General features: G+C 39.0%; 1 protein-coding gene across 1 annotated transcript; it reads right to left on the reverse strand.

Annotated features, from left to right (window-relative positions):
- Positions 1 to 287: 287 nt before the first annotated feature.
- LOC137406028 (origin recognition complex subunit 5-like) lies at positions 288 to 27,546 on the reverse strand. The gene is made up of 12 exons (XM_068092541.1): positions 27,422 to 27,546; positions 15,584 to 15,670; positions 15,146 to 15,319; positions 14,363 to 14,437; positions 12,856 to 12,970; positions 10,061 to 10,240; positions 5,920 to 6,063; positions 4,803 to 4,915; positions 4,539 to 4,589; positions 1,280 to 1,390; positions 1,075 to 1,187; positions 288 to 824 (listed from the first exon to the last, which is right to left on the reverse strand). Exons 1-12 carry the CDS (start codon positions 27,488 to 27,490, stop codon positions 779 to 781), a joined length of 1,278 nt encoding a protein of 425 aa, XP_067948642.1. The 5' UTR covers positions 27,491 to 27,546; the 3' UTR covers positions 288 to 778.
- Between the last annotated feature and the right edge of the window lie 151 nt (positions 27,547 to 27,697).

Consider the following 27,697-nt stretch of genomic DNA (forward strand, 5'->3'; position numbering starts at 1 on the left):
TTGAACAAGGGCTTCTCCGCTTAGATCATCCTTGAATAATTTTCAATTAACACTGTTCACTTATTCTTTCACAATGTGGTGTATTTCATAGATATCGAGTAGTTTCACCTCTAACCATTTTATTTTAAGGTTCAGAATATGTGAATAACCAGGAAAGCTTCTAACACTGCACAATTGAAAGCTAATTTTACTTGGCTGATTACCAGGTGGTGTCAATGGCTAACGGCGTAGACCAACCTGAATTATTGTTACTATACGAGTAGTTACATTAATGGTTAGTAGGCAAGTTGAAATTTATTGTTATAATACCAAAGTGAGACCTGCAAAACATTAGATCAAATAGTAAACTTCACAAATATAAATACAGTAATTTCACAACTAAGTTTTGACAACTATTTAATGAGATCACACAAGGCACCTACAAAACGGTGGTTGCTGATTTACGCAGTATATATGAAAACTGCTACACAGATCATTGTTGCTGACTAACTCATAACAGGATTATCATATTACGCTGATGTGGGTCTATAAAAACAAAACTTACTAAAATAAATGGCTGACAAGTTCATGCCCTCATCAGGGGCGAACCATAAATTCGTTCCAATTATGCTGAAGGTGACAGTTACATTTTAACAGCATATACGTATGTGGCTACCAATATTTTACAATTCAGAACTGAAATGAAACATCGATAGCCCTTAACAAAAAACCTAGGCTACATTCACAATGAGCACACCTCCTATCACCATCAGAGATATCATGATACTAAAAAGAACAGTCAGTTGAAATCGTAGAGGTGATGCAAGACATCAAACTGCACAGTCCTAGAAACAAAAAACATTGAGGAGTGTCAAGTGAATGCTGACACAAGGAGACAAAACAGAGGGTGACAAACAGGAAACTGCTTGGCAGCTGGTTCATGTTAAAAAATTACTAGCTACTTGGGACCACCTACTAATACTTGTCATGTAGGATTTGTCTTTCCTTTCATGCACATTACTTTAGACCCATGGCCTACAATATTCAGTTACCATGACATCCAAAAGCTGTGCAAAGAAAATGAAGTTTCCTTACCTTGCAATACTCTGAATAAATTCCAGGTTGACTAGACACTTGTATTTAGGACTATCAAACTGAGAACCACTGCCAACAGAGGAAAGGAGCTGCAAGGCCACCAGATTTGATACCTGTAACACGGGAAAGACGAGTAGGAAATACTTGCTAGCATTCAGTTGTAACCCTTTCAATTAAACTATATTTTTGAATGACTAAAATCTACCTGGGTGTGAAGATGTGTGGTGGGTAGCACTTTTCCATCTACTATCGAGTAGAAAATCGCCATCAGTCTATCCAGCTGAAACTGTTTCGGTCCCAACACCTGACTGCTGGTCTGCAAAAGGATTGCTTACTAAAAGCTATGTCATGAGCAAATGGATACCGTACAACCTCTATTTGAACGCCATAGCGCTCTATTTATCAACCCTTCTATAATAGTGGCGGTCAAATAGAGATGGCGTTCAAACAGAGGCTGGTATTGTATTTTCCAAATGGTTCGTCAGAATTTTGAAAAGATAAATTTAGCCCTTTTACATGTGAGTGAATTCCTATATTTTGTCTGCTCCTTCAGGCGGAGCAATATTAAACCTTTTTGGATGCAGTAAATCTGCTAAATTATCTCGAACTTGTCGAAGATCTCTAAATAAATATGCATTAGGAAACTGAGAAATAAAATATCTTTACCAGTTGATATCTATTGCTTCCAATTAACCTGCGATGATATTATAGCCTGTGTCCTGCTTTGCAATTTGTTGGAGCTTTCAATTTTCATTTCATTCTAAATCTGAAGGCATATTTTTATTTTATACATATATTCGACAACGTTGCATAAAAGCTCGTTGCACTCATTGATATATTCGCTATAGTTTGCAGCAAAAACTAGCTAATAATGTGCAATAGCAGAATTACGAGTGTCCATTGTAAGATCAGATAGCCGCAACGATGCTATCAAATAATATGCTATAAGTCTACAAATTTATCTACTATATAAACGGCAATCGTTGTCTGTGTATCTGTGTGATTGATTGATTGTCCGCCTTATAGAGTACCGTACTTTTCCGACTATTAGCCGCTACTAGGTATCTAGGGCGCGTTAACGGGATTCTCCGGTTAGTACACGCCTCTACTATACATAACCTATTCATCGTAGGGATGAACGATAAATACTGATATGCTAATATTGTATCTTTAGGAGTTGTTTTCTCGATATGTTGAGTTACCGATAGCTTCCGAATATTGGTGATGCGATAGATTATAGAGCGGTCTTTCCTTTTATCGTCGTACGAATTTCGGTCGTACGAAGCAAACTGAATTAATATGTGTACTAACAGTAAATAAATTATAGAGCAGTCTTTCTTTTTCCATTCGGTCGAACGAAGCCAGCCGAATTAATATGAGTACTAAATATCATAATTTCGTAATATGGACTATTAGCCGCTACTTTTCTTTGACGATTTGAGCCAAGCGGCTTATATAAAGGTGTGGCGATTCTGTTGTTTTTCTTTCACCGCTCGGGCGCATTAACCGAAATCCCCGGTTAGCACGCTTTTTAAACGGCAAATTTTCTGCCGTGTTAAAAAGCACCTTTCCTGAGTTCTGCGGCCTATACAAAGGTGTCTATACCGCTATACAAATGTACTATTCATTAAATAAAATAAATTAACGAGTAGTTATTTACATGCAATTAATATTTACTGCCAACGTGTACCGAGAAGGTCACGTAAACGTTTGTTTCTTTGAGCCACTGGAAAAACGCGTTTCTCACCTACTAAATTTCCACATCAAAAAGGTAAGTGTTTCTTATACGACGTTGTATTGTCTATGAATTGCCACATCTCCACTACTTAATAACATTGGATTTGCCGCTGTTCGTGATAGTGGGTCATGTTCATTTCCTTCAGCAGCCGAGTTACTAATTTTTTCCAGCTACGAGTAGGCCTACTGTAACTTACTATTACAGAACTTTCACGAGTACTCCGAGGGTTGCGATACGCTATTGTCAAAAGAAAGAGAGCAGCTGCTATCGACTTACTGTCACCCTGCATCAGCCATGACCAGCTATACGTCGCCTGCTCAAAAGTAGGCACACGCCGAAAACTGTTTCTTCATACGCCCGACAGAAAAACCAAAAATGTTGTCTATCCGCATGTGTTGCGTTGAACTAAGGGAGAGAGAGAGAGGGAGAGAGGGACAGAAAGGGAGAGAGAGCGAGGGGGAGAGAGAGGGAGAGCGAGGAGGAGAGGGGGGGGGGAGAGAGAGAGGGGGGAGAGAGAGAGGGGGGAGAGAGAGGGGGGAGAGAGAGGGGGGAGAGAGAGGGGGAAGAGGGAGGGAGAGAGAGGGGGAGAGACGGAGAGAGGGGAGAGACGGAGAGAGGGGAAAGAGGGAGAGGAGTGAGAGAGGGGGGGGGGGGGGGAGAGAGAGAGGGAGAGAAAGAGGGAGGGAGGGAGAGGGGAGAGAGATGAAAGAGGGAGAGATGGAGAGAGGGAGATGTAACTGCATACTTGGAGTTGTTTTACAGTATGAAAGCCAACTCTCAATAAACCTTATGCTGCACGTGAATCTGTTACTGTAGGCGGGTAATGCAGCTAGTATGTTATATAACAATAATCTATCAAAGGCTACAAATATACGTTCATGAACAAGAGACATAAACGAACCATACTTATAATACATGCAGAAACTAAAATATTTGCATCATTTGCTCGGCCAGTTGCATTCTGATTGTTGCTTTCGATGGAACTAACACCTGGTTGTTCAATACCCTCCACAATGTCTTCTGACCTCAACTCTTCTTCTGCACCGCTGAACTAATCCGGTATTAGCGATGAAACAATTTTTTTCGCAAAGAAAAAGTTTTATACGCGTGGAAATTCGTACATATAATGGTAAACTGGTAGCCGCAGGCGGGTTAAGTACAACTTTTAGCCTAAAACTAGTTGTTCATCTACCATCGTAAATGTAAACCATTTTTCATATACGCCGAAGTATCTAGACAGCATTAAACAAAGAACAACTATTAGCCTGATACAGTTATTAATTATTTTTATGGTGTTGCTTTCTAAGTTATGACGGAAAAGAAAACGAAAAGCCTTGGAATTGGGACAACGAGACAATTAATTGTTATTGATGTAACCAAGTCATTATTACTACGATTTTGTGGACACTTCTAATGATCGCTTTTTATTATGGGTTCGTAAAAATCAAAGAACGTCAAAGTGGCAGTCAAATGAAGGCGACGTTCAACTAAATAGTGGCGCTCTATTTTTCAACCTTTCTCCCATAGTGGCGGTCAAATAGAGGTGGCCTTCAAATAGAGGTGGCCTTCAAATAGAGGTGGCCTTCAAATAGAGGTGGCATTCAAATAGAGGTTTCATGGTAACTGCAAAATGCATCAACGTGAAACATCACAGATCTATCAAAGGACGATCTATACTAACATACCTGATTATAGATCTATCATAAGGAATGTCTATACCACATACCCGATCGTCTTTTCTCATCAACTGAGCAGTTTTCTTCATCTTGCCAGCATTCTACAATAAATAAATGAAAAGTCAAGTTTTGCTACTGCCCTAAAACATCACCCAACCTCTCAAGACATGACTCGTCAGCTGATAAAGAGCACATACACGTGCACATTCAAGTGCACATACAAGTGGACATACAAGTGGACATACAAGTGAACTCAAGGCAGAAGAGAGTTTCAAGCTATGAAAACTAAGGCAATGACTTGGCTGACCTCTGACCTTGACAAAGAACCTTCGATCTGACTTGGCTGGATTGTAAGAAGCCAAGTAGGCTGCTATGAGCAAATACTTAGAGAAATATGGCAACTCGACAGATTGATTCCATCCTCCATCTGCAAATAGCAAATTTCGTTAGCAAAAGGATTAATGTCTGTGAACGTCTCAACTATCGTAGTTTTAGTATAAAATTGTCACACCATTCCATGAGTCCTTTATTTGTATTAGATATTATGCATTTCTACATGTGAACAGATGACACTGCTTTGTGGGGAAATTAGATACTGTGTGGTATGGCTCACATTACCACTATGAGAAAGTAGGTAGGTCGCTGGAACATTGTGAGCAATTATATAGCAAAGACCAGATACATTCTTGGGTGGTAGTTGATGGGTTTGCTTTTTGCCACAATTAAATTTCAGTACAGTATTTGTAGTATTTTTCCGTTAGATTTTCTTAATGAAATTCTTTTGGAAATAAGTGTAATTCTGATTAGACAGCCATAAGAAGGTTCTAAGGACTGGATTGGAGACAAGAAAATGTTGCCAGAGATTTGTCTCAACTCATTTTTATGGATTTATTTCAAAACTTCTAGTTGCGTCCTGCATATTGTCGTGCATTTACAGTTTCATAACGACCATTCAAGAACAACCACCAAAATTTGTGCAAATGTTTTAGCATTGTTACTGGCTTGCACCATATTATGAAATGCTCATCACATGCGTTTACCACAGATTAATAGTAGTTAAAGAAAACTTTTAAGTAAAGAGTGGGAAAAATGTTTCATCGAATTACACTAGTTCGATTTTTTCTCATTTTTTGTATATTATCATATTAACAGTTGGAAATAGAAAAACAAAAGGAAGCGAAAAAGGTAGACTAGTTCAAACCTCAAGTAGGTTGCTGCCTCGGAGAATGAGTGTAAATGTTCTTGCTATAGTTAAAAAAAGATCTAAAATATCAGTGAAATATGTAGATGTATCTTTGGTCCCATCAATGTTGGTTGAGGACCCATGCAACTCATGTACCCGCGTATCCACACATCGAATGCCCACTGGGCCAAATGACAACTCATGTATCGACAGAATCCTGTTTTGGTCAACTAGAACTCAGTACTAACCTGTTAACTTGACAGCTCCCTCGGCACTTGCCTGCGCCTTCTCCCACTGTAGGCTGGAGACTTCATGCAGAAATAGAGAACTCATTGCAGCCTTCAAGTGAGGTTCGATTGCCTTCCAGAGGGCTCTATCATTGTCAGAACTGACTGGAAAAATAAATGGAGATAATAATGTGAAACACCAGCTCACAATACTTCACTATGCTTTATAGCAAGAGGGTAAGCTTTCGTCGAGTTCATGTTTTTCGGTCACTTACCATAAAACCTCTAATTGAACGCCATGGTGCTCTACAGTGGCGGTCAATTAGACGTGGCGTTCAAATAGAGGTGGCGGTCAATTAGAGGTTTTACGGTAACTGCTATCTGTTGGCAAATAATCTGGTTTGCACTTTAATAGCTAACCTAAGTGCAGGATCTTCTATACATGTACAATATGTAGTTGTGTTTCACGGTTATTATCAGTTAGAAATGTCACTAATGGGCGCGTGAAATGAATGGTTTAAGGCTATTATTGCCAAACTCAGTTTACTATTTAATTTTTTTTACTATAATAAGAGCTGCGTCTGTCCGGAGCCACGATTAGAAGCTAGAAAAAAGGATATCCATCGTACGAGATTTGACCCGTGATTATTTATTTGACAAAAAAGCATTAAAATTATCACATGCCAACATAACTTACCTGCAGTGTGAACAAGAATTACATATAAGATGGGCAACTCTTAATAGATCATGAGTTGCATGCTGTGGTAACAAGAACTCCCTAGTATTAATGTCTGGCCTGAGGCCAGCCATTAGATATACAACCAAACCCTGATGTACGAAGTTGATCCATTCTGATAATTGCTCAGATGTCAAAGCTGTTGTATGCCGGATCAAATAACCTAATAAGAATACAGTAGACGCTCCTATAACGTATACCTCCTATAACGTACACCTATAACTTATACCTCTTATAACGTATACCTCCTATAACGTACACCTCCTATAATGTATACCTCCTATAATGTATACCTCCTACAACATATACTTCCTATAACGTAAATTCCATATGACATAAAGAATTTATGTGAAGTTTTTGCTTCCCACTACATAAAAAATTCCATACAGCGTAAAGTGTCAAGCTGGACGAGTTTTCAAAGCCGATTAGAATGCTAGTTTATTTCGCAGCACTTGCGAAGAGAAAACGACGTGCGTATAGCGTTATATCTATTATATATAACTTTTGCGACAATCTAGTTCGTCGTAATAGATCATCAGATGTGTCAACAAAACAGAGAATAAGATGGCTGCGCAATATTTCATCAAAACAAAGGCGATCAATTGGTGCAGGTGTTACAGCGACAGTCTACCAATATGAAAGTTACGAGTTGGAGTACCGTCAAAAGTTATCTTTTATCCTAACCTTGACCCCGGAATACGAATAGACGACAAACAGGTAGAACCGCATTTAATAGTTAAAAGATTTTGTTGCTTTAACTAATTGTAGACATACAAAATATTAGTTGTACTTTGCAGTATAGACTTTGCTGATTAGAAAAATTAAGCAAAATCGTAAATGAATGTCGAAAATGTGCAGTCCACATCAACTTGTCTACAACATGGTCTATAAAACTAGGGAGAATGATCATAAAAAGGAGAAACGAACAAATAATACCACAGTTACGGTACAGCCTACAAATTAAAAGAGTTTAGCCACGTTTTTCCTTTTTGCATGGCCAAAGGGAATGAATTCGGAAAGATCTTGGAATGGATTAGGCAATTTACATGTATTTCACTGTTATTATAACGTAAATTCGCTATAACGTAATGTCGTAAACGTTCCTGGAAAGGAGTATTTCCGTTGTAAGAGCACCTACTGTACATTGTATCCTGTTTAATTCATTCTGCAGATCAAAACGCATTAAAATGAAACTAATTAACTAAGGTAATTATATATAGCATTAAAATGAAACTAATTAACTAACGTAATTATATAAAACATTAAAATGAAACTAATTAACCAAGGTAATTATATATAGCATTAAAATGAAACTAATTAACTAAGGTAATTATATATAGCATCAAAATGAAACTAATTAACTAAGGTAATTATATAAAGCATTAAAATGAAACTAATTAACTAAGGTAATTATATAAAGCATTAAAATGAAACTAATTAACTAAGGTAATTATATAAAGCATTAAAATGAAACTAATTAACTAAGGTAATTATATAAAGCATTAAAATGAAACTAATTAACTAAGGTAATTATATAGAGCATTAAAATGAAACTAATTAACTAAGGTAATTATATAAAGCATTAAAATGAAACTAATTAACTAAGAGCAATGATTAATAAAAAGCTTCCACTGTCACTTCATCGTTAAAGACTGGCAAGTTGACAGGTAGCCTTGGTGCCACAGGTAACTGATGGATGGTGCGTAAGCAGAGGTCACACTAGAAATATGGAACTAGTCTAAGTTACATGTAGATTACATAAGTTTTAAAATTAACATAAATTACTTTGTTCAACTTTTATTCTAGATATTTATACATTTTATATTAAATTAGCGGTAACCCCGGCAATGCCCGGGCTATTTCATGTTCAATCCGATTGCCCTTAGGTGGGTGTGGCGAGGCTGGTCCTTAGGTGGGTGTGGCGAGGCTGGTCCTCAGGTGGGTGTGGCAAGGCTGGTCCTTAGATGGGTATGGCGAGGCGGGTCTTCAGGTGGGTGTGGCGAAGCTGGTCCTTAGGTGGGTGCGGCGAGGCTGATCCTCAGGTGAGTGTGATGAGGCTGGTCCTTAGGTGAGTGTAGCGAGGCTGGTCCTTAGGTGGGTATGGCAAGGCTGGTCCTTAGGTGGGTGTGGCGAGGTTGGTCCTTAGGTAGGTGCGGCGAGGCTGGTCCTCAGGGGAGTGTGACGAGGCTGGTCCTCAGGTAAGTGTGGCGAGGCTGGTCCTCAGGTGGGTGCGGCGAGGCTGGTCCTCAGGTGAGTGTGACGAGGCTGGTCCTCAGGTAAGTGTGGCGAGGCTGGTCCTCAGGTGGGTGTGGCGGGCTGGTCCTCAAGAACGAGATAGTTTGGAAACCAAATATCTTTGGTGGCTTTGCGGAAGGCATACATGTGAAGTTTGGACGATGTGAAAACACAGACACAATGACTAAGTAGAATTCATTAATAGAGATGATCCCGACCAGCCTCTTTACTTTAACTCACTATTTCATATCTATCTTTATCTTTCTATATCTTTCTACTTTCTGCCTCATAGTACCTATTAATAATTCGAAGATGTTTGCTCATTGTTTTATTATTTTAATTGTTGAAAGTACAACCTTCTTTCTCTTTCACCACTACGACTGCTAACAATAGCCTTCCTAGGATCTATGATTTTAAAACTAAAACACAAAAGGTAAGCGGGTCTGTTTAGCATTAATAGAATCATACTATGTGAAGGTGAGAGAGCAATATTTACATTGTATACCATACGTCAAAGTGATTGTATATCGAGGTTTCACTGTATGGTCAAACTTCATAATGCAAAATAGCTGCAGTATTTATTAAGGTGTTTGAGATGTAGAACGAATTAAGTGCAAGACATTGTATTCTCATATAAATATTTGCTCCAACATATGACGAATTTAACTTACAAAGCAGATCTTAGGACAGATTAGTTTTGCATGTAGAGGTTTGACTGTAACTTTTTATACAGAGGTTTGACTGTAACTTCATATGTAGAGGCTTGACTGTAACTTTGTATATAGAGGTTTGACTGTAACTTTGTAAGTAAAGGTTTGACTAACTTTTCATGCAGAGGGTTGACTGAAACTTCATATGTAAAGGTTTGACTGTAACTTTGTATATAAAGGTTTGACTGTAACTTTGTATGTAGAGGTTTGACTGTAACTTCGTATGTAGAGGTTTGACTGTAACTTTGTATGTAGAGGTTTGACTGTAACTTTGCATGTAGACGTTTGACTGTATCTTTGTACGTAGAGGTTTGACTGTAACTCTGTATATAAAGGTTTGACTGTAGCTTTGTATGTAAAGGTTTGACTGTAACCTTGTATGTAGAAGTTTGACTGTAACTCTGCATGTAGAGCTTTGACTGTAACTTTATATGTAGAGGTTTGACTGTAAATACAGTCTACATGAAATAAAAAGCCCCACCTTTTCCGAGATGAATTGGCTCGAGGTACTTGGGAAGGTTCATCCGAGCAAGGTAGCTGAGCTCTCGTAAGTTTCTTGTGCTTGAATGGAAGACATTGACGATGAGACTGCAATAGCTACGATATGTGTCTGCCGAGCAGTCATCTGGAGACGCACTTGACAATATCTCTATAAGATCTTCTGTAAAACAAACATAGTAACTCTATAAGCATGAAATAGTGCGGTCGTTGGAGGGTTCAATAATTTATGTCCAAACCGATGCGCCTCATATATTTATTAAATGATATACAATTACAATACCTTTGTATTACATTACTAGCATAGTGTTGGTTGAATCTTCTGGAGCGATTTGAAGATACCGGTAACTGCGAGCCCCATAAAGTCACTGACACTGTCAGTGACTAAATATGAACCGAGGAAAGAAGGTGATGGACTAGACACTCTGAATAAGATGTTCCGAGTAGGTTCAAAGTGATTTGCACTTTCAATAGTTTTTATAGACCTCAATTTTATTATTTGAAGCACTATTCAAATCACTACAGTAAACGCTCCTATCACTACAGTAGACACTCCTATCACTACAGTAGACACTCCTATCACTACAGTAGACACTCCTATCACTACAGTAGACACTCCTATCACTACAGTAGACACTCCTATCACTACAGTAGACACTCCTATCACTACAGTAGACACTCCTATCACTACAGTAGACACTCCTATCACTACAGTAGACACTCCTATCACTACAGTAGACACTCCTATCACTACAGTAGACACTCCTATCACTACAGTAGACACTCCTATCACTACAGTAGACACTCCTATCACTACAGTAGACACTCCTATCACTACAGTAAACGCTCCTATCACTACAGTAGACACTCCTATCACTACAGTAGACACTCCTATCACTACAGTACACACTCCTATCACTACAGTAGACACTCCTATCACTACAGTAGACACTCCTATCACTACAGTAGACACTCCTATCACTACAGTAAACGCTCCTATCACTACAGTAGACACTCCTATCACTACAGTAGACACTCCTATCACTACAGTAGACACTCCTATCACTACAGTAGACACTCCTATCACTACAGTAGACACTCCTATCACTACAGTAGACACTCCTATCACTACAGTAGACACTCCTATCACTACAGTAGACACTCCTATCACTACAGTAGACACTCCTATCACTACAGTAGACACTCCTATCACTACAGTAGACACTCCTATCACTACAGTAGACGCTCCTATCACTACAGTAGACACTCCTATCACTACAGTAGACACTCCTATCACTACAGTAGACGCTCCTATCACTACAGTAGACACTCCTATCACTACAGTAGACACTCCTATCACTACAGTAAACACTCCTATCACTACAGTAGACACTCCTATCACTACAGTAGACACTCCTATCACTACAGTAGACACTCCTATCACTACAGTAGACACTCCTATCACTACAGTAGACACTCCTATCACTACAGTAGACACTCCTATAATGTAAACCTTCTTTCACATAAATTCCACATGAAGTAAAACGTCTTCTAAGTTTTTGCATCGTTTTACATAAAAAATTCCATTTAATGTAAAGCGCTAAATCGGTGCAAGTTCGATAAGGTTGTTGGTAACGTTGATAACAAGAGTCCGAGAGTCGTTAGAAGTATCATTTTCTCTTGTCTCACTTCGGAGAGCAAGCGACAGGGGTTAGGGGTTTTCTCTATAATATATGCTACTACCCTGACAGTCTAGTGTGTCATGAGAGATCATCAGGTGTGTTGATAAAGCGCAGAGAATAAGTAGCAGCACAATTATTCAGAAATAACTAAAGGCAGTCGATTGGTGCAGGCGTAAATTGACAGTCTACCAAGCTGATTGTCACGAATTGGAGTCTCGTTGATATTTATGTTTTATCATAAGTTTTGGCCATAGATATAATAAAGTATATTATATCGGTATTATATAATTTATAGATATACATGTATCTACATATATAAATTATATATCTATATTTATTTATTATATCTAAGGTTTTAGCCCTTGCTTCAGAGGAATGGACAGCAACCGTTCATATTATAGTAACGATGTATTTTCGTTTCACTTCGTTGTACACAATTATGATTTTTTCCAGCATAGACCTTGCTGTGGAGAAAAAAACGCCAAAAAATCAATGAAAATTGACATAGAAGGTGTGCAGCCCCTTTAATTTAATGTAAAATTGCCATAGCAAAGGTTCCTAAACCATGTGAAAGTGCAAAATCGAGGCCAAAGTAAATGTAAAAATAGATGCAAAGCGACAACGAAATTGTGCGTTTCCCTCAACTTATTGTACAATTATCGTAATCATGAACCATAAACCGAGTGAAAGATATATGCAAAGGAGAATAATTGTCAATACGAAACAATAATACTGCAGTTACTGCACGGTCATTAAAGTAAAAAGTTAAGTTTAGTTTTATCTTTTTGATGGTTCAAAGAAGTGAATTTGGAAAAATCTTAGAACAAAGTTGGGAACAACATGTATTTTACTGTTTGTATTTTACTGTTCGTATGTCGAACCTGTTCAAATGTCAAATCTCTATATCGTAAATACCGTTCTATATAATCGCTCTATAATCGTTCTAAATACTGTCTATACCGTTATCAGAACAGATTAGTTATGTTGTAGGAGTGTCTACTGCATTTGAAAATGGGCAATGCCCTTCTGCAGCGAAATCATGTGACTTTTCATCTGACTGTTACATGGAAAAAAGTTTAAAAATCTGATAGTAAACCTTTGGAATAAGGACTGAAGCAAATACACAGTGGCTCAGAGCATCCCGTAGCGAATATCCTGAAGTTTTCCCAGATAATTTCACTCTCAAGAATGACGGACACTTTGCAACCGCTCTGTAACAAACAATGCGTTCTTCACTCAGCTACACACATGTTTTGCCATTTTAAAGATGAAAACATAAATGATGATGTTGCACAAAATTTTAGCAGATTTTATCAGTATCGGCATTTTTGATGTTTATGATGATCCGACTGGCCGGATATTTCAAGAATAAAATCGACAAAAACTCATCGCAGTTTAAATGTTCAGAAGATAAATGATGTCACTAATTGCGCGGCTGCCGATTACGTTTATGGTATCACATCTCTATTCTGTTGGTCTCTTTGCCGAAGCGCCTCTATAGATATCATTTTTGCTTGAATCTGAGAATTTTAACCACCATAAAATTTTGTTAATTTCAGTCTGGAAACATCCTGGCAGTCAGATCATCTCAAACATCAAAAACAATCGCAAATAATCAAAAATACAGATACCTTCTAATAAACCGACTAAAATTTTGTGTGAGCTCACCTTTAATATTAAACATTAATCCTGTTGTCGTAAATAGCGCTAACAAGTAACGTTGACTTTAAACCACACAATGCAATGACTGGCAGGTCACTGAGTGAAGATTAGATCAATTCAACTCTTGACTTTTTTATCAAGAACTTGAGAGTCGACTACAAGAGGTGATTTATGAACTTATGTTCACTCATCAGTAGTAGGATACTGCCTAGTAATATGTTCACTCATCAGTAGTAGGATACTGCCTAGTAATAAATTCCTCCTGACTGTCAAGCGCCTTCTTAATAACGACACATTTACAAGAGAAATATCTTTTCTATACGCAATCGATATAAGCTTGAAAGTTTAATTTTATCATCTGCCAGTATAAACCATGATTTCTGATATTTTCTCTGAAATAAGTAAAGGACACTAACACTATTTAATAGAAATTCCGGTGAATGTGACTTTTTTATTGTCATTTTCCATTTCATCTAGAATTAGGTGTTTAAAAGAGAAAGGAAGTATATTTGATGATTCCTTCTGGATGTTCAAATGTAAATGTTGCACTATTAATAATTCCATATACTATGAATATATGAAATATATATTAATAATATATTCCATATTTGATTATTGTATTATTGTTGCACTATTGCACTCATAACCCCAAATATAAACTGCTGACTTTTAGCTGACATAAGTTCGAATCGCTGTACAAAATGCCATAAAATGAAAACAATAATGATTTGCTAAAATACTAATATTAGTCATATAAGGAGAAGGATACATTCGCACTGTAACAGAGCCATTTTGGCCATGAGAGAAAGATAGGTTATTATATTAACAACCAAGATGTGATAAAACGGTGCAGTTAATTCAGTCACAAACCTACAGAACGACTCAAATGATACGCAGTGATAAAGACTTTGAGCAAGGAAATAAGACATTGGTTGACTTACCAATTCCTGCAGCTTTAGAAACACTGGTAAAAAGTTAGGAGGGAAGTCGCGAAGTCGATCAGCTTTCTCAAACACCTAGTCAGATATGAAACACCTAGTCAGATGAAACACTTATAGTCAGAGATAAAACACCTATTGTCAGATATGAAACACCTATCGTCAGATATGAAACCCCTAGTCAGATATGAAACACCTAGTCAGATATGAAACACCTAGTCAGATATGAAACACTTATAGTCAGAGATAAAACACCTATTGTCAGATGTGAAACACCTAGTCAGATATGAAACACCTATAATCAGATATGAAACACCTAGCCAGATATGAAACACCTAGCCAGATATGAAACATCTAGTCAGATATGAAAGTGAAACACCTATAGTCAGAGATGAAACACCTATTGTCAAATATGAAACACCTATAGTCAGATATGAAACACCTATAATCAGAAATTAAACACCTAAAATTAGATATAAAACACTTACAGTTGGATGGGAAACACCTTCAAATGAATATGAAACACCTACACTTGAAAATGAAACACCTATAGGTGGACACGAAACACAAAAAAGTTGGATACAAAAACCTACAACTGGATACAAAGCACCTAGATTTGAATGCAAAACACCCAAACTTATGAATATGAAACATCATTACAATGAAAATGTACTAAACAGGCCTCTATAATATAATAAAAGATGACTGCTATGCAACATACCGTAAAGAACTAATACGACCAGATTACTTCTGTGAATTAGTGAGTCACTAGCGAATCCTACTCACCAAATATACTGTGTTGTTCGGGTAGTCCTCATGCAGAATCTGCTTGAGCAAACGAATGAAGGTGTTTATGTCTGCGCAGCGAGCTTCCTGGTTTGGTTGCAGCTGGGAGAGGATGTGCTCAAAAACGAGACGCGGCGAATAAAATTCGGCACAATGTAGACGAATGTACGTAAGCTAAAATATGAATTTGAAAGTAAATAGGTATACATGGAGAGCGGTTATGTACATCTTTGTATGGTTTTTAAGTTTCTGTTACAATGCCCCAACTTATTATCACTACAAACTAGATCTGATCTCTTAACTTAAGCCATCTTATAAACATTTATAAATCCAGCTAATCAACCTGAAGGTGGAGTCGTGATAACTCAGTGCAACAAGGTGAAACTAAAATAACTAAGGCAATAGAATATTTAGAATAAAAAACAAGAAACAGGATACCTTCTTATGGTCTAGACAATGTGTGATACAGAGTGTCTTGCCAGATGCTGTGTGTCCATTAACAAATATGCTTGGCAGAGTGCAACCCTACAGAGAACAAGCATGTCTACATAGAGAATGTAAGTAAGCTGGTGGCTGTAGGTATAGCGATACCAAACTGGACTCTGAGCTTCATAAGACAGTTGTTATGTGATACTTCAACACTTCTTGCCAGGAAAGGTACACGCTCATCATTGCACTAGAAACCTGTTACTGTGATGTACATAAACAAAGTTTTCGAGTAAAGGTGTATGGAAGCAGCTTATCAGATGATCCATATTTGCAAAGGAAGTTATCAACCAAGTAAGCGATTCTGATATCTTGAAAAATCAAAGATGTAAAACTGCTTTTGGATTCTCAAAGTGTAAGGGATAAACGATTGAGGTGAGACATTTGAATTTTAATGAGGTACCCTTCACAATTTTAGGAGAATTAAGGCTATCGTTGTTTTTTCACTTTTGAAGACGTCTTTTTCTTCTGAGCATTTTAATGATGATCAAGTTTTGTCGATTTCAATCTTGGAACTTCCTGGCAGTCAGATCACCTCAAGCATCAAAAATCATCACAAATGATAGCAAAATACCAATTATACCAACTACTACTACCAGTTACTACTACCAATTACTACTACCAATTACTACTACCAATTACTACTACCATCTACTACTACCAATCACTACGACCAATCACTACTACCGATCACTACTAGTAGTGATCGGTAGTAGTGATCGGTAGTAGTGATCGGTAGTAGTGATTAGTAGTAGTAGATGGTAGTAGTGGATGGTAGTAGTAATTGGTAGTAGTAATTGGTAGTAGTAATTGGTAGTAGTAATTGGTAGTAGTAATTGGTAGTAGTAACTGGTAGTAGTAATTGATAGTAGTAATTGGTAGTAGTAATTGGTAGTAGTAACTGGTAGTAGTAATTGATAGTAGTAACTGGTAGTAGTAACTGGTAGTAGTAATTGATAGTAGTAATTGGTAGTAGTGATTGGTAGTAGTAGTAATTGGTAGTAGTAACTGGTAGTAGTAATTGATAGTAGTAATTGGTAGTAGTGATTGGTAGTAGTGATTGGTAGTAGTAGTAATTGGTAGTAGTAACTGGTAGTAGTAATTGATAGTAGTAATTGGTAGTAGTGATTGGTAGTAGTGATTGGTAGTAGTGATTGGTAGTAGTGATTGGTAGTAGTAATTGGTAGTAGTAACTGGTAGTAGTAATTGATAGTAGTGATTGGTAGTAGTGATTGGTAGTAGTAATTGGTAGTAGTGATTGGTAGTTACCAATTACTACTACTACAACTTTGCGCAAGTTCATCTTTAAAAGAGCCTGGATAAGGAGCTAGATGTGTTTTGATGCACCACTTCTATTTATTCATCTAGTTAGCCCAGCAATGCCCGACCTTCTTGTCAGACTAGGTTTTGATCAACACGTTTATTTAAGCATCAATAATTACAGATCAATAATTACAGATAACACAAAGTAGTATAGTTTTGTAAGTTTCACAAACTATTAATAGTGGCAGTTATCTTTTTATTTGATTAGAAATATAAGCAAAAAAACAGTAGCACCAGTCTAGAGGTAAGATAACATCATTAATGAACTTTCCTAAATGAACATGACAATACACAAAAAAGTATGAGAATATCTCTTGTTTCTGCGCATTAACAATATAAATCTTATCTTCGTTGCGTAGCCCTTGGTTTAAAGATGAGCTGACAAATATTAGGAATAATATATATATCTGAATATTACTGATTGGCATCTGACGAGACTATAATCAAAAAGTCTAGTCTGCTAGTGATTTTACAATATGTTAGCAGTTTGAAAACTGAGAAAGTATTCCGTCGGTTCAGAGCCATCTGTAAGATTTGCATATACAGTTGACACTCCTATTACTAAGGTCCAGATAACATATAAAATGTATGTGAAGTTTTTGCTTCCTACTACGTAAAAAATTCCATATAACGTAAAGTGTCAAGTCAGACACGTTTTCAAAACTGATTTGAATATTACCTTATCTCGCCGCATAAGAAAAAACGCTGTGTGTTTAGCATTATATCTATTATATATATACAAGTTTCGCGACATTCTAGTTCGTTGTAATAGATCATTAAATGTGTCGACAAAAAGGAGAATAGGATAGCAGCTCAATTGTTCATAAATACAAAGGCGCTCGATTGGTGCAGGTGTTACAGCATCGGTCTACCAATCTGAATGTCACAAGTAAGAGTATCGTCGAAAGTTATCTTTTTTATCCTAATCATGACCCCTTAGATACAGATAGCCGACGAACAGGTAGAACTGATTTTTATAGTAAAAAGATTTTGCGTTTTGCATTATTGTAGACATACAAAATATTTGCTATTTGCCATACTTTGCAGAATAGACTTTGCTGTTTAAAAAAAATGAGCAAATCGTTGTGAATGAACTGGTTATAAAATTAACACAATTATGGTCTATAAAACCAGTGAGATTGATCATGAAAAGGGGAAAAGTTGTCGATGCAAACCATTAATTCTGCAGTTACGGTACAGCCTAAAAATTAAAAGAGTTGAGTGAAGTTTTGCCTTTTTGCATGGCCAAAGGGGTGAGTTTGGATGTGCCAAATGGGGAAAGATCGTGGAACGGATAAGGCAATTTTCATGTATTTTACTGTTCTTATAACCTAAATTCCCTAAAACGTAAACGTTCTTGAAATGGATTATTTACGTTGTAGGAGCGCCTACTGTATCTTGGATCTGAAATTACTGTGAGGCTCTGTCTTGTGCAAGAATATTTTGAAAAACTAACTGTTAGGAAAGAGAGTGCGAGAACGACGAATGAACAGTGACCACACCATTTAGAGCAGCATCGGTTCTCAATTAAATGGAATAGGGTCTCATAAGCTAAGCCATCATTCCACTAGTAGATCGGAGATGAATTATCCAGCTATTTTCTCATAGTTTTACTTTTTGTTTTTGAATAATTGAATTTCAAATCCTCAAATTTCAGATATTTCGCTTTTGAAATTGTTCCAACGATTTTGAAACATCCGCTGAAAAGAACTTGTGTATTGCCATATAGCCATACCGACTGCAGCATGTTTAATAGCGGCTGTCATATACCCATGCATTTGGTCACATCTTTAACATTAGTAGGTATCTGGTGTGCCATCGTCAAGAGCAGTCGTCATGATGGTTGGTCAAATACTCAAATGAATTATTTAATGCACTTGTATCTTTCGAGATTTTGTTGATATTCCTACATAAAGAGGCCTCAGCATAGTTGATTATGAATACCGCAAGTCCTCATGCTCAAGCCGCGCGGCTTGTGCTCAAAAACAGATGACTCACGGAAGAAAAAATAATCTTCCAACAAGCCGCTTATGCACACAGACCGCGGCTAATGACCGAGGTTTTGTCGTCCTTGACCCCCTTCGGGAACGAGAGTGTTAAGACGGGTTTCGCTATACCCTCGTCCTCTTGAATAAGAAATCAGGCTACATCAGTACACGTGAAAAGAATTTTCTTTTACTTCCAAGTTGGAACTAAAATTCCTAAACCCTTGCATCAATAACTTATTTGCCATGTCTCAGCTAGATTTTTATTGCACTGTTAGAGGGCTTCACGTTTATGGAAAGATGCTGGTCAAGAATGAAATGGTGTTAATTACCTATGACTGTGGTGAGTTAAACATGAGCGATAAATTCTTCTTTATTCTAAAGTATTCCATAAACATGACCTTGAAAATAAACGAGTAGGTCGCCAAAACCCCGTACATAAAAGTGTATCATGACTGCGATTCTATGGCTACAGCGCGGAACTGAGCAGAGACCGCATTTATCGAGAAGCCGCCCTGCGCCCCACGTAAGTTTTAAAAACTTGGCTTTAGCCGCGGCCTATGACCTTGAACTAGAAGCCGCGCCCACGACAGGCCGTGCGGCTTGAGCATAAGGAATTACGGTATATAGATCTCTCTCTATATATAGAACATCCTTTTTCTAGGTGTTGTAAGTCATTTCAGTGTCGATCACTATGCTCAAAACTTTAGTTTCTGAAGGTGAAGGTTCTCCACTAATAACGAGTCCTTGAATAAGATGTGGAATTACCTAGATCGGTCTAGGAAAAAATCACTTTTATCTTCTATTTTCTTTCCTTAACAGCTTGATATTGCTTGACAGTTCTTCTGAAAGATGATTTTGAGTGACTGGTCATCTTTGGCCAATGATACAATGGCTGGTGTTGTATTTCTAATTAGAAACTTACAGCAAAAGGAATCAAATGAGTAAAAACCGATGCTACCGGACAAAATAACCTTATCACAATCAGTACGTGAAGATATAAAAAACATCGGAGATATAAAAAGGTTCGTGAATACGACGACTGTCAAACAATGTTCTTGCAAACTTTATAATTAGTTTAGGGCTAGCTAGTGATTTTCAAGTAAATTGCTTGAATGTTAACAGACTACACAATAACTAAAGGTAATTACCAACTGATACAACAATGGCAAATGACCTTTTGCAAATTATAGTGTCAGCCTCAAAGCGTCGATTCGCATGTCTCTTATACATATTTCATAAATAATAATAAAAAGTGCCACTGCACTGATCATTTGCGTAACTTATATATTCATTCGCCTTCAGTGTGACCAAGGGTTCATTTAGAACGCTAAGTAGCGAAATAGATCATCATTACCACCGATTAGAGCTGACCAGTAGGCCTAAATTAAGCTATCATGCCAGACGTTAAAAGCTTTTGGAAGGTCATGAAAAAGGCCTACAGGACTCTTTCTGTGGGCCTTTTAGTGTTCATAAGTTTAGGTAAGAGGTAATTACGTTTACTTTACCAAACCCATATTGTATTTTTGTGACAATTTGCTTATACAAATTATCGACTCTGTATTCAAGTTTAAATAGAGTCCCTTAACCACCCGTAGGTGGAAATGGAGACCATCAGACTCCTACAAGTATCAATTAAAATATTTGCATCTCTGGTTGTTTTTAGTATAAAGCTGTTAAAATACGCACTTCAGTTAGATGAAGTAGCTCTTGGCTGGACCTGACATTTTGCGCGAGTGCCAGGACACTCATCATTAAAACGCAGCTTAATAAAACCATTTAGTTCTTCGAAGGATGGGTTTTCAGACAGCATTATGTTATGACAGGTCTTGACCCTCTGAATTCTCCTACGATTTTGTAATAAATCAAGTCCCATCAATTCCTTCTCTTGAGTAACACTCTACAGACCACTAAGACCCTTCAGACCACTAACAAAATGAGCAGCCTTGTTTTGTATCATCTCAAGTAATTGAATAAGAGATTTCAGTCTGAGGTCTCACACCTCTGATGCAAATTGTGGTAGTCCCGGAAGTGTGACGCAGCGCGGGAGACGATTCAAGACGCTCCAGCTCGCTCTCTCTGATCTGCTAGCGACCAAGAAGGACGTGCCTTGACCGACGCTCTGGCTACATTCCAGCTATACTGCTACGCACTACCAGGTATAGTACATGGTGTCAGATAGTGGACGTCAATACTTACGCGTGTAATAAAAAGGAGGCAGCCGAGGTTTGGTTGAACCTGTGTTTTCGAACAATAGTATTAGCATTTAGGTTAAGGATTAAACAATAATATACACTAGCTAGTGTGGTCCTTTCTCAATTCAGAGAGCACATTGTTATTTACGCAGTACTGGGTTGAGTAACTGGCAAAAAAATACATTGTTGTAATTGCAACAAGTTTGATTGTTCTAATACTTATAATCCATTGTTGATCTGCATTTTCTCTGTGGTACGTCAGTGTCCATCTGTTAGGTTAAGTTTGGTTGAACTCCCTGGTCACTGGTGAGCGTTGAACATCCACAATAATGGCCGAAGACAATCACTCTAAGGATGACCGGTTTGTGCAGAGATTGAGATGGGCTGATGGAAATTTAGCAGCAAGCTGGAAGGTTTTCAAGGGACAACTGTCGATTTACATGATTGCAAAGAAATTCAGTACAATGGACGAAGATGAGAAAATTGCCAATGTATTGTTGTTGATGGGTGCGGAGAGCGTTCCTATTTATGATCAGTTTGTGTTTAATGAGGAACAAGAGGCACAGAAGAAGACCTTGACGAATGTGTTACGTTACTTTGATGCGCATTTCGAACCTGTAAAAAACATTATATATGAACGGGTCAAGTTTAACAGTCTGGTTCAAGGAGACTTATCAATACACAAATTTATTACTACGATTCAATCTCAAGCTGATGTATGTGAATACGGCACCATGCGAGAAGAATTAATTCGTGACCGCATCATAGTGGGTGTCAGTGACAACCGTTTGAGAGAATACTTGATCGACCTTGAAAATAATGACTTGCAAAAATGTATCAGTAAAGCTAAACAATATGTCAGTCATCATGAGCAATCAGCTAAGATGAATAGACAGACTGAGGTCAACCTAGATATGATAGGCAAAGGGAAGTCTGAATATCAGCCTAGGGGTCAACAGCAAAGAAAGCATCAAAGAGAAACTGCAAAATGTTTTTACTGCCCAAGAGGAAACCACAAGGCAGAGTTCTGCCCTGCACGTAAATCAGTTTGTAGGGTATGCAAACAGAAGGGACATTGGGCCAATTCACAGGCATGCAGAGGTAAGCAGGGAAAGCAAAGAGCAGCTCATGAAGTTGAAGATATTGATGTAGATGGCTTATATCTCGGATCGGAATCAGATTGACTAGAGGTGATAAACGGGAGCCCCATGACAGAAACTAATAAGGCATGGTTTATTGAGATATTAGTCAACAAACAGCCGATTAGATTTAAGGTAGATACTGGAGCAGCAGTGACCGCAGTCCCAAGTTCATTGTCTAGTATGTTCCCAGAAATGGAGGAATCGTCCAAAACTTTGAGGGGAGCAGGCAACTACAAGTTGAGCATAGCCGGGAAAACAACGGCCGAGCTTCACCTACGAGATAAGCAGGTGATGGAGACAATCTATATAGTTGAGGGGTTGGTTACACCGTTGTTGGGGAAGCCAGCTATCTCTAAACTAGGGCTGATAAAGTTTCTGCATGAAATACAGGAAGACAGGTCCTGGGTTGAGAAATTTCCGGAAGTCCTCACAGGACTAGGCGCAATGCAAAATGAAGTTGTGGTCACACTTAAAGATGATGTCAAGCCCTTTGCTCAAACAGTTCCCCGAAGAGTGGCAGCTGCAAGGAGAAAACCTCTCAAGCAAGAGTTGCTGCGAATGGAGAAACTCGGGGTAATTCAGCGTATAGAGGAGCCGACAGATTGGTGTGCACCTTGTATTGTTGTACCAAAAAAGAACGGAAAGATCAGGGTATGCATCGATTTCACCCGATTGAATGAGGCAGTAAAAAGGGAGCTTCACCCATTACCCAAAACAGAGGAGACGCTGAGTGAGCTTGGGTCAGCAGTAAAATTTTCAAAGTTGGATGCAAACTGTGGATACTGGCAAATGAAGCTCAGCCTAGAGAGTCAAAAGCTTACCACCTTTATAACGCCATTCGGCAGATACAAATGCAAACGCTTACCGTTTGGGATTAGTTCTGCACCAGAGATCTTCCAGCGGGAAATGCAGAAAGCATTAGTGGACAGCGAAGGCGTAATCTGTCAAATGGATGATATTCTGGTTTATGGTGCTAGCCAACAAGAGCATGACAAAAGAGTAGAAGCCGTCCTGCAGAAGCTGAAATTAGCTGGAATTACCTTAAACAGTGACAAATGCCAATTTAACACACCAGAGGTGGTCTTTCTGGGCCATGTTATTTCTAAAAAGGGCATTAAAGCTGACCCGGAGAAAACTGAAGCAGTGCGAAGTTTTAAGGCATCTACCAACAAAAGAGAGTTAAGGCGGTTTTTCGGAGTCCTAAATTACCTCGGAAAATTTTTTCCTACATTGTCTCGAGGAACGCACAATCTACGGCAATTGCTACAAAAAGACAAGGAATGGGTCTGGGAAAGTGCGCAAGCTAATGAGTTCGATCAGTTGAGACAGACGATCTCCAAGGCACCCACGTTAACACCTTTCTGTTTGGATGCACCAACAAGACTGAGTACAGATGCTTCTTCATATGGGCTTGGAGCCGCTGTCCTACAGCTGGTCAATGGGGAGTGGCGACCGGTGGCATATGCATCGCGCAGTCTCACTGCAGCAGAGCAAAAATATGCTCAAATAGAGAAGGAAGCACTCGCAATCTGTTGGGGATGTGAGAAGTTTCATTACTATTTGGCGGGTCGTGAGTTTGAGGTAGAAACAGATCACAAGCCACTCATATCAATCCTCGGAGACAAGGAACTATCCAAGCTGCCATTACGTGTTCAGAGGTTTAGACTCCGAATGATGGCTTACAGCTACAAAATTATGTATACACCAGGGGCAAAGCTAGTTTTGGCAGATGCCTTGTCTAGGTCTCCATTGAGTGTAGCGGAAGTTGAGGGGGACGCAGATTTGGTCGAATCTCTTGTTGTGTGTGAGTTGGTTGACTCACTGGCTATATCTCCTAATCGACTTGAAAGGATCAAGGCATCTCTTCTGGAGGATGCTGCGGGAATGAGGTTGTTGAAATACATCGCAGAAGGCTGGCCGCAATACAAGGATGTAGACCCGACTGTGCGCAGCTTTTACACTTTCAAGGATTTCCTTTCAGTAGTACAGGGGATTGTGTTTTACAACAGCAGGGTGTTCATCCCGGAACTGGAAAGACAGTCAGTACTAGCCTCAGTGCACAAGGGCCATCAGGGGGAAACGAAGTGTATACGTCGGGCTGTGGAACTAGTCTGGTGGCCAGGAATGACCACTGAGATCCGGGAACTGGTCAAAACGTGTCCTGAGTGTGCCGTGTTCCGTAGACGGCCCAGAGAACCGCTGATGCGCGCAGAACTGCCTGAGCGACCATGGTGGAGGTTGGCTGTGGACATAATGGAGAAAGAGTCTCGGTCATACTTGGTAGTAGTGGACTACTTCAGCAGATTTATTACAGTGCATGAGTTGGTTGACTCAACCTCGTCAGAAGTCATCGTTAAAATTCTCCAAAAAATGTTCTGTCTGATTGGTGTACCAAATTCGGTTATGAGTGACAACGGTCCACAGTTTAGTTCTGAGAGTTTCAAAAAGTTCATGAGAAAGTGGGACATACAGCATGTCACAAGTTCACCTAGGTACCCTCAAAGTAACGGTGAGGCTGAGCGGGCGGTACAAACTGTAAAAGCTCTGATGAACAAGAATGTCAGTCTTGATGTGGCACTCTGTTCATATCGAGACACACCATTAGCCAATGGCTACTCCCCTGCACAACTGTTGTTCGGAAGAGGGCTAAATTCGATGGGATTTTTGAATGGCCGCAAGATCGACTATGTGAGGCTACTGGAGACAGAGAAGTTGCAACGGAACTACCAAATATATCAGTATAATCGAAGGTACAGGACTAAGGCACAAGAATCAGTCCCGATTGGACAAGATGTAGCCATACAAGACCCAGGTAAAGAGCCAGTGAAGGCAAGAGTTGTGGCGGCACAGGGGCGTGAGGTTGTAGCCATAGGACAATCACAAAGGCTGTGGAGGCGAAATCGGCACTTAACCAGACCTTGTAGGGATTCAGAAGCATCGGTTCCAGGTGTGGTAGCACCTCGTGGTGAAAACTCAAGTCCACAGTCAGAGTCAGGTGTGGTTGCACCAGCGGTTCAAGCTGAGTTCGGCACAGGGGTGGATGTAGAGGTACCAGCGGTACCCGACTCTAGACAGGTGCCGACAATTGCTGAACCGGAGCCATTGACGGGTCCAACGGAGAGATGGTCAGAAGAGAGTCAACGAAGATTGGAGGTTCAACCCTGTGACCCTCGTGCCTCACCAACAGTAACCAGGAGGGTGACAACCAGAAGTGGCCGGGTAAGTAGGGCACCTGAGAGGCTAAATATATAACTTTTGTGTGGTTCTTTTTAGCATGAGAAATTTCCTAATTGGCAACTCAATCGTCAGAGACGTGGTCAGCTCACAATGGGAGACCATTTGCTTGCCGGGGGTAGGTTGGCAGGAAGTCATTGACTATGTTCTTGATAGAAGGGAACACTTCCAGAGGTCTTTCATATACATTCATGTAGGACCAGTCCGATTCTCTAGGCTTCATAGGACTCAGAATAGACGGGAGGCTCAACTTATGACAACCTACCTGGGTACGGTGTGGAGCATTTTTGAAAGATGGGATCATAGGCTAGGTAGTCTTAAAATCTTCCCTATATTGTGTACAATTTACCCAATGGACTTTAGGGTGTACAATGATCATCTGGCGGCCAGTGTTCCTGGAGGTCATGGTCGTCAGATTTTAACAGCGGATTACGCTGAAAATTCTCGCGTAATAAGGGGCATGGTGGTGGAAGAAAATAAACATATCACAGCTTTTAATGATTCCAATGGATTGTGCACACCATTCTTGCACCATACCATTTTTAAGAGAAATAGAGGTTATTATCGCTTTCGGCTTAGGTTTTTGAAGGATGGCCTTCACCCAACCCGAGAAATTGTGAGGCAGTGGGTGAGGGAGCTTAGGGAAGTCGTGATGCTGAATAATGCTAAATGGAGTGGTCTCCATTAGATTTTAATTATATCGCTGATAGGACAGCTAACTAATTAAGTGTACCAGGAAAGACCTTTCGTTTTTCCTTCAATTTCTTGAGAGGGACAGTTCATAAATGATGAAAAAAAAAATACATGTATACTAATAATGTAACTCCATGCACTACTCAACTCGTGATACTGCACCCGTGTTTGGATTGTCGGTTTTAGGTGTGGTTGCACCTTCACTAACACTGGATTGGAGGAGAGCTTAAGAGGGAGGTGTGGTAGTCCCGGAAGTGTGACGCAGCGCGGGAGACGATTCAAGACGCTCCAGCTCGCTCTCTCTGATCTGCTAGCGACCGAGAAGGACGTGCCTTGACCGACGCTCTGGCTACATTCCAGCTATACTGCTACGCACTACCAGGTATAGTACACAAATCCCACTTTAGGCCGACGAAGAGTTGTATATGCCAACAGCTTTATTTTAGGTGATGCTGTCGAAAGATTACGTCTGAGCATACCTATAACCTGCATCGCTTGTGAGTGTTTTTTATATGAACAGATGTGCTCACTCCAGTTAAAATCACTAGTTATAAAAACTCCTAAATACTTGATACTATTAACACGATTTAAAACCATATTGTTGAGTTTATACTGTACACTTCGAAAATAAACAATCTTTGAAGTTGCAAAAAATATAACAGAACACTTAGATGTATTAAAAAACATTTCCCATTTTTCAACCCACTTCTCTAAAATATTCCAATCTTCCTAAAAGACCTCAACAGAACCGGTACTGGTAACTGAATGATTCAATAATGCATCAACGGCATAGGCCTATAGGCGAATGGTTGAAGTCAGGGAATGACTAATGGCATTACATACAGTTAAAAGAGCACAAAGCCAAAGACCGACCTTTGAGGGATGCCCAAGGTTACTACCTTAACTTGTGAAAAAGAACCGTTTAAAACCAGTTCTCAGATATAGGAGCTAATGGTTATGGATTGAGGGAATGAAGCTTGAAAACAACTTGTTTTTCCAGATTTTTTGCAAAATAAACACTATTAATGAGCTAATATTCGATATTATTACTAAGCAAAACATGCAAATTGTAAAACTGTAAATATAATATTTCAATTCTTCGAAAATGCTGAAAAGGGTAGCCATACAGCTTAAAAAGCGAATATCGTCTTTCAAACGTCAACCAAAAAACGCGTCAGTTGTACGACAGCATACCTAATACAAACGTGTGTAACCTACCGTTAACAATGCAGATCTCAATAAGTTTATTTCTCGCGTTCGGCAAACAATGGGCCTTTTGGAAGCCATGGATATTTAAATATAGCTGTAACCGTAGAGCCAAATAAATTTATTCTACAAATACTGTTTACCCACGTGAACTATATTGACCTTGACCTAACTAGTTTTACCCGCCAAACTATCTTAGCCAATTGGAGTTTAGGTGCCGCGCGATCCCGTTATCTTCAGTGTCGTTTATGGAAAGTTACGCCACCAGAAGTTTACATTACTTCAAGA

This window comes from Watersipora subatra, chromosome 10, assembly GCF_963576615.1.
Source record: "Watersipora subatra chromosome 10, tzWatSuba1.1, whole genome shotgun sequence".
NCBI lineage: Eukaryota > Metazoa > Bryozoa > Gymnolaemata > Cheilostomatida > Watersiporidae > Watersipora > Watersipora subatra.

What these genes read in the sequence shown, in the direction of transcription:
- LOC137406028 (XM_068092541.1), bottom strand. Translation starts at nt 27,490, where the DNA reads ATGGCTTCCAAAAGGCCCATTGTTTGCCGAACGCGAGAAATAAACTTA. An exon ending in TTCTAAAGCTGCAGGAATTG is followed by an intron (nt 12,971 to 14,362) that starts GTAAGTCAACCA and finishes TGTTTGTTACAG; the next exon opens with AGCGGTTGCAAAGTGTCCGT. An exon ending in CCACACATCTTCACACCCAG is followed by an intron (nt 1,188 to 1,279) that starts GTAGATTTTAGT and finishes CCCGTGTTACAG; the next exon opens with GTATCAAATCTGGTGGCCTT.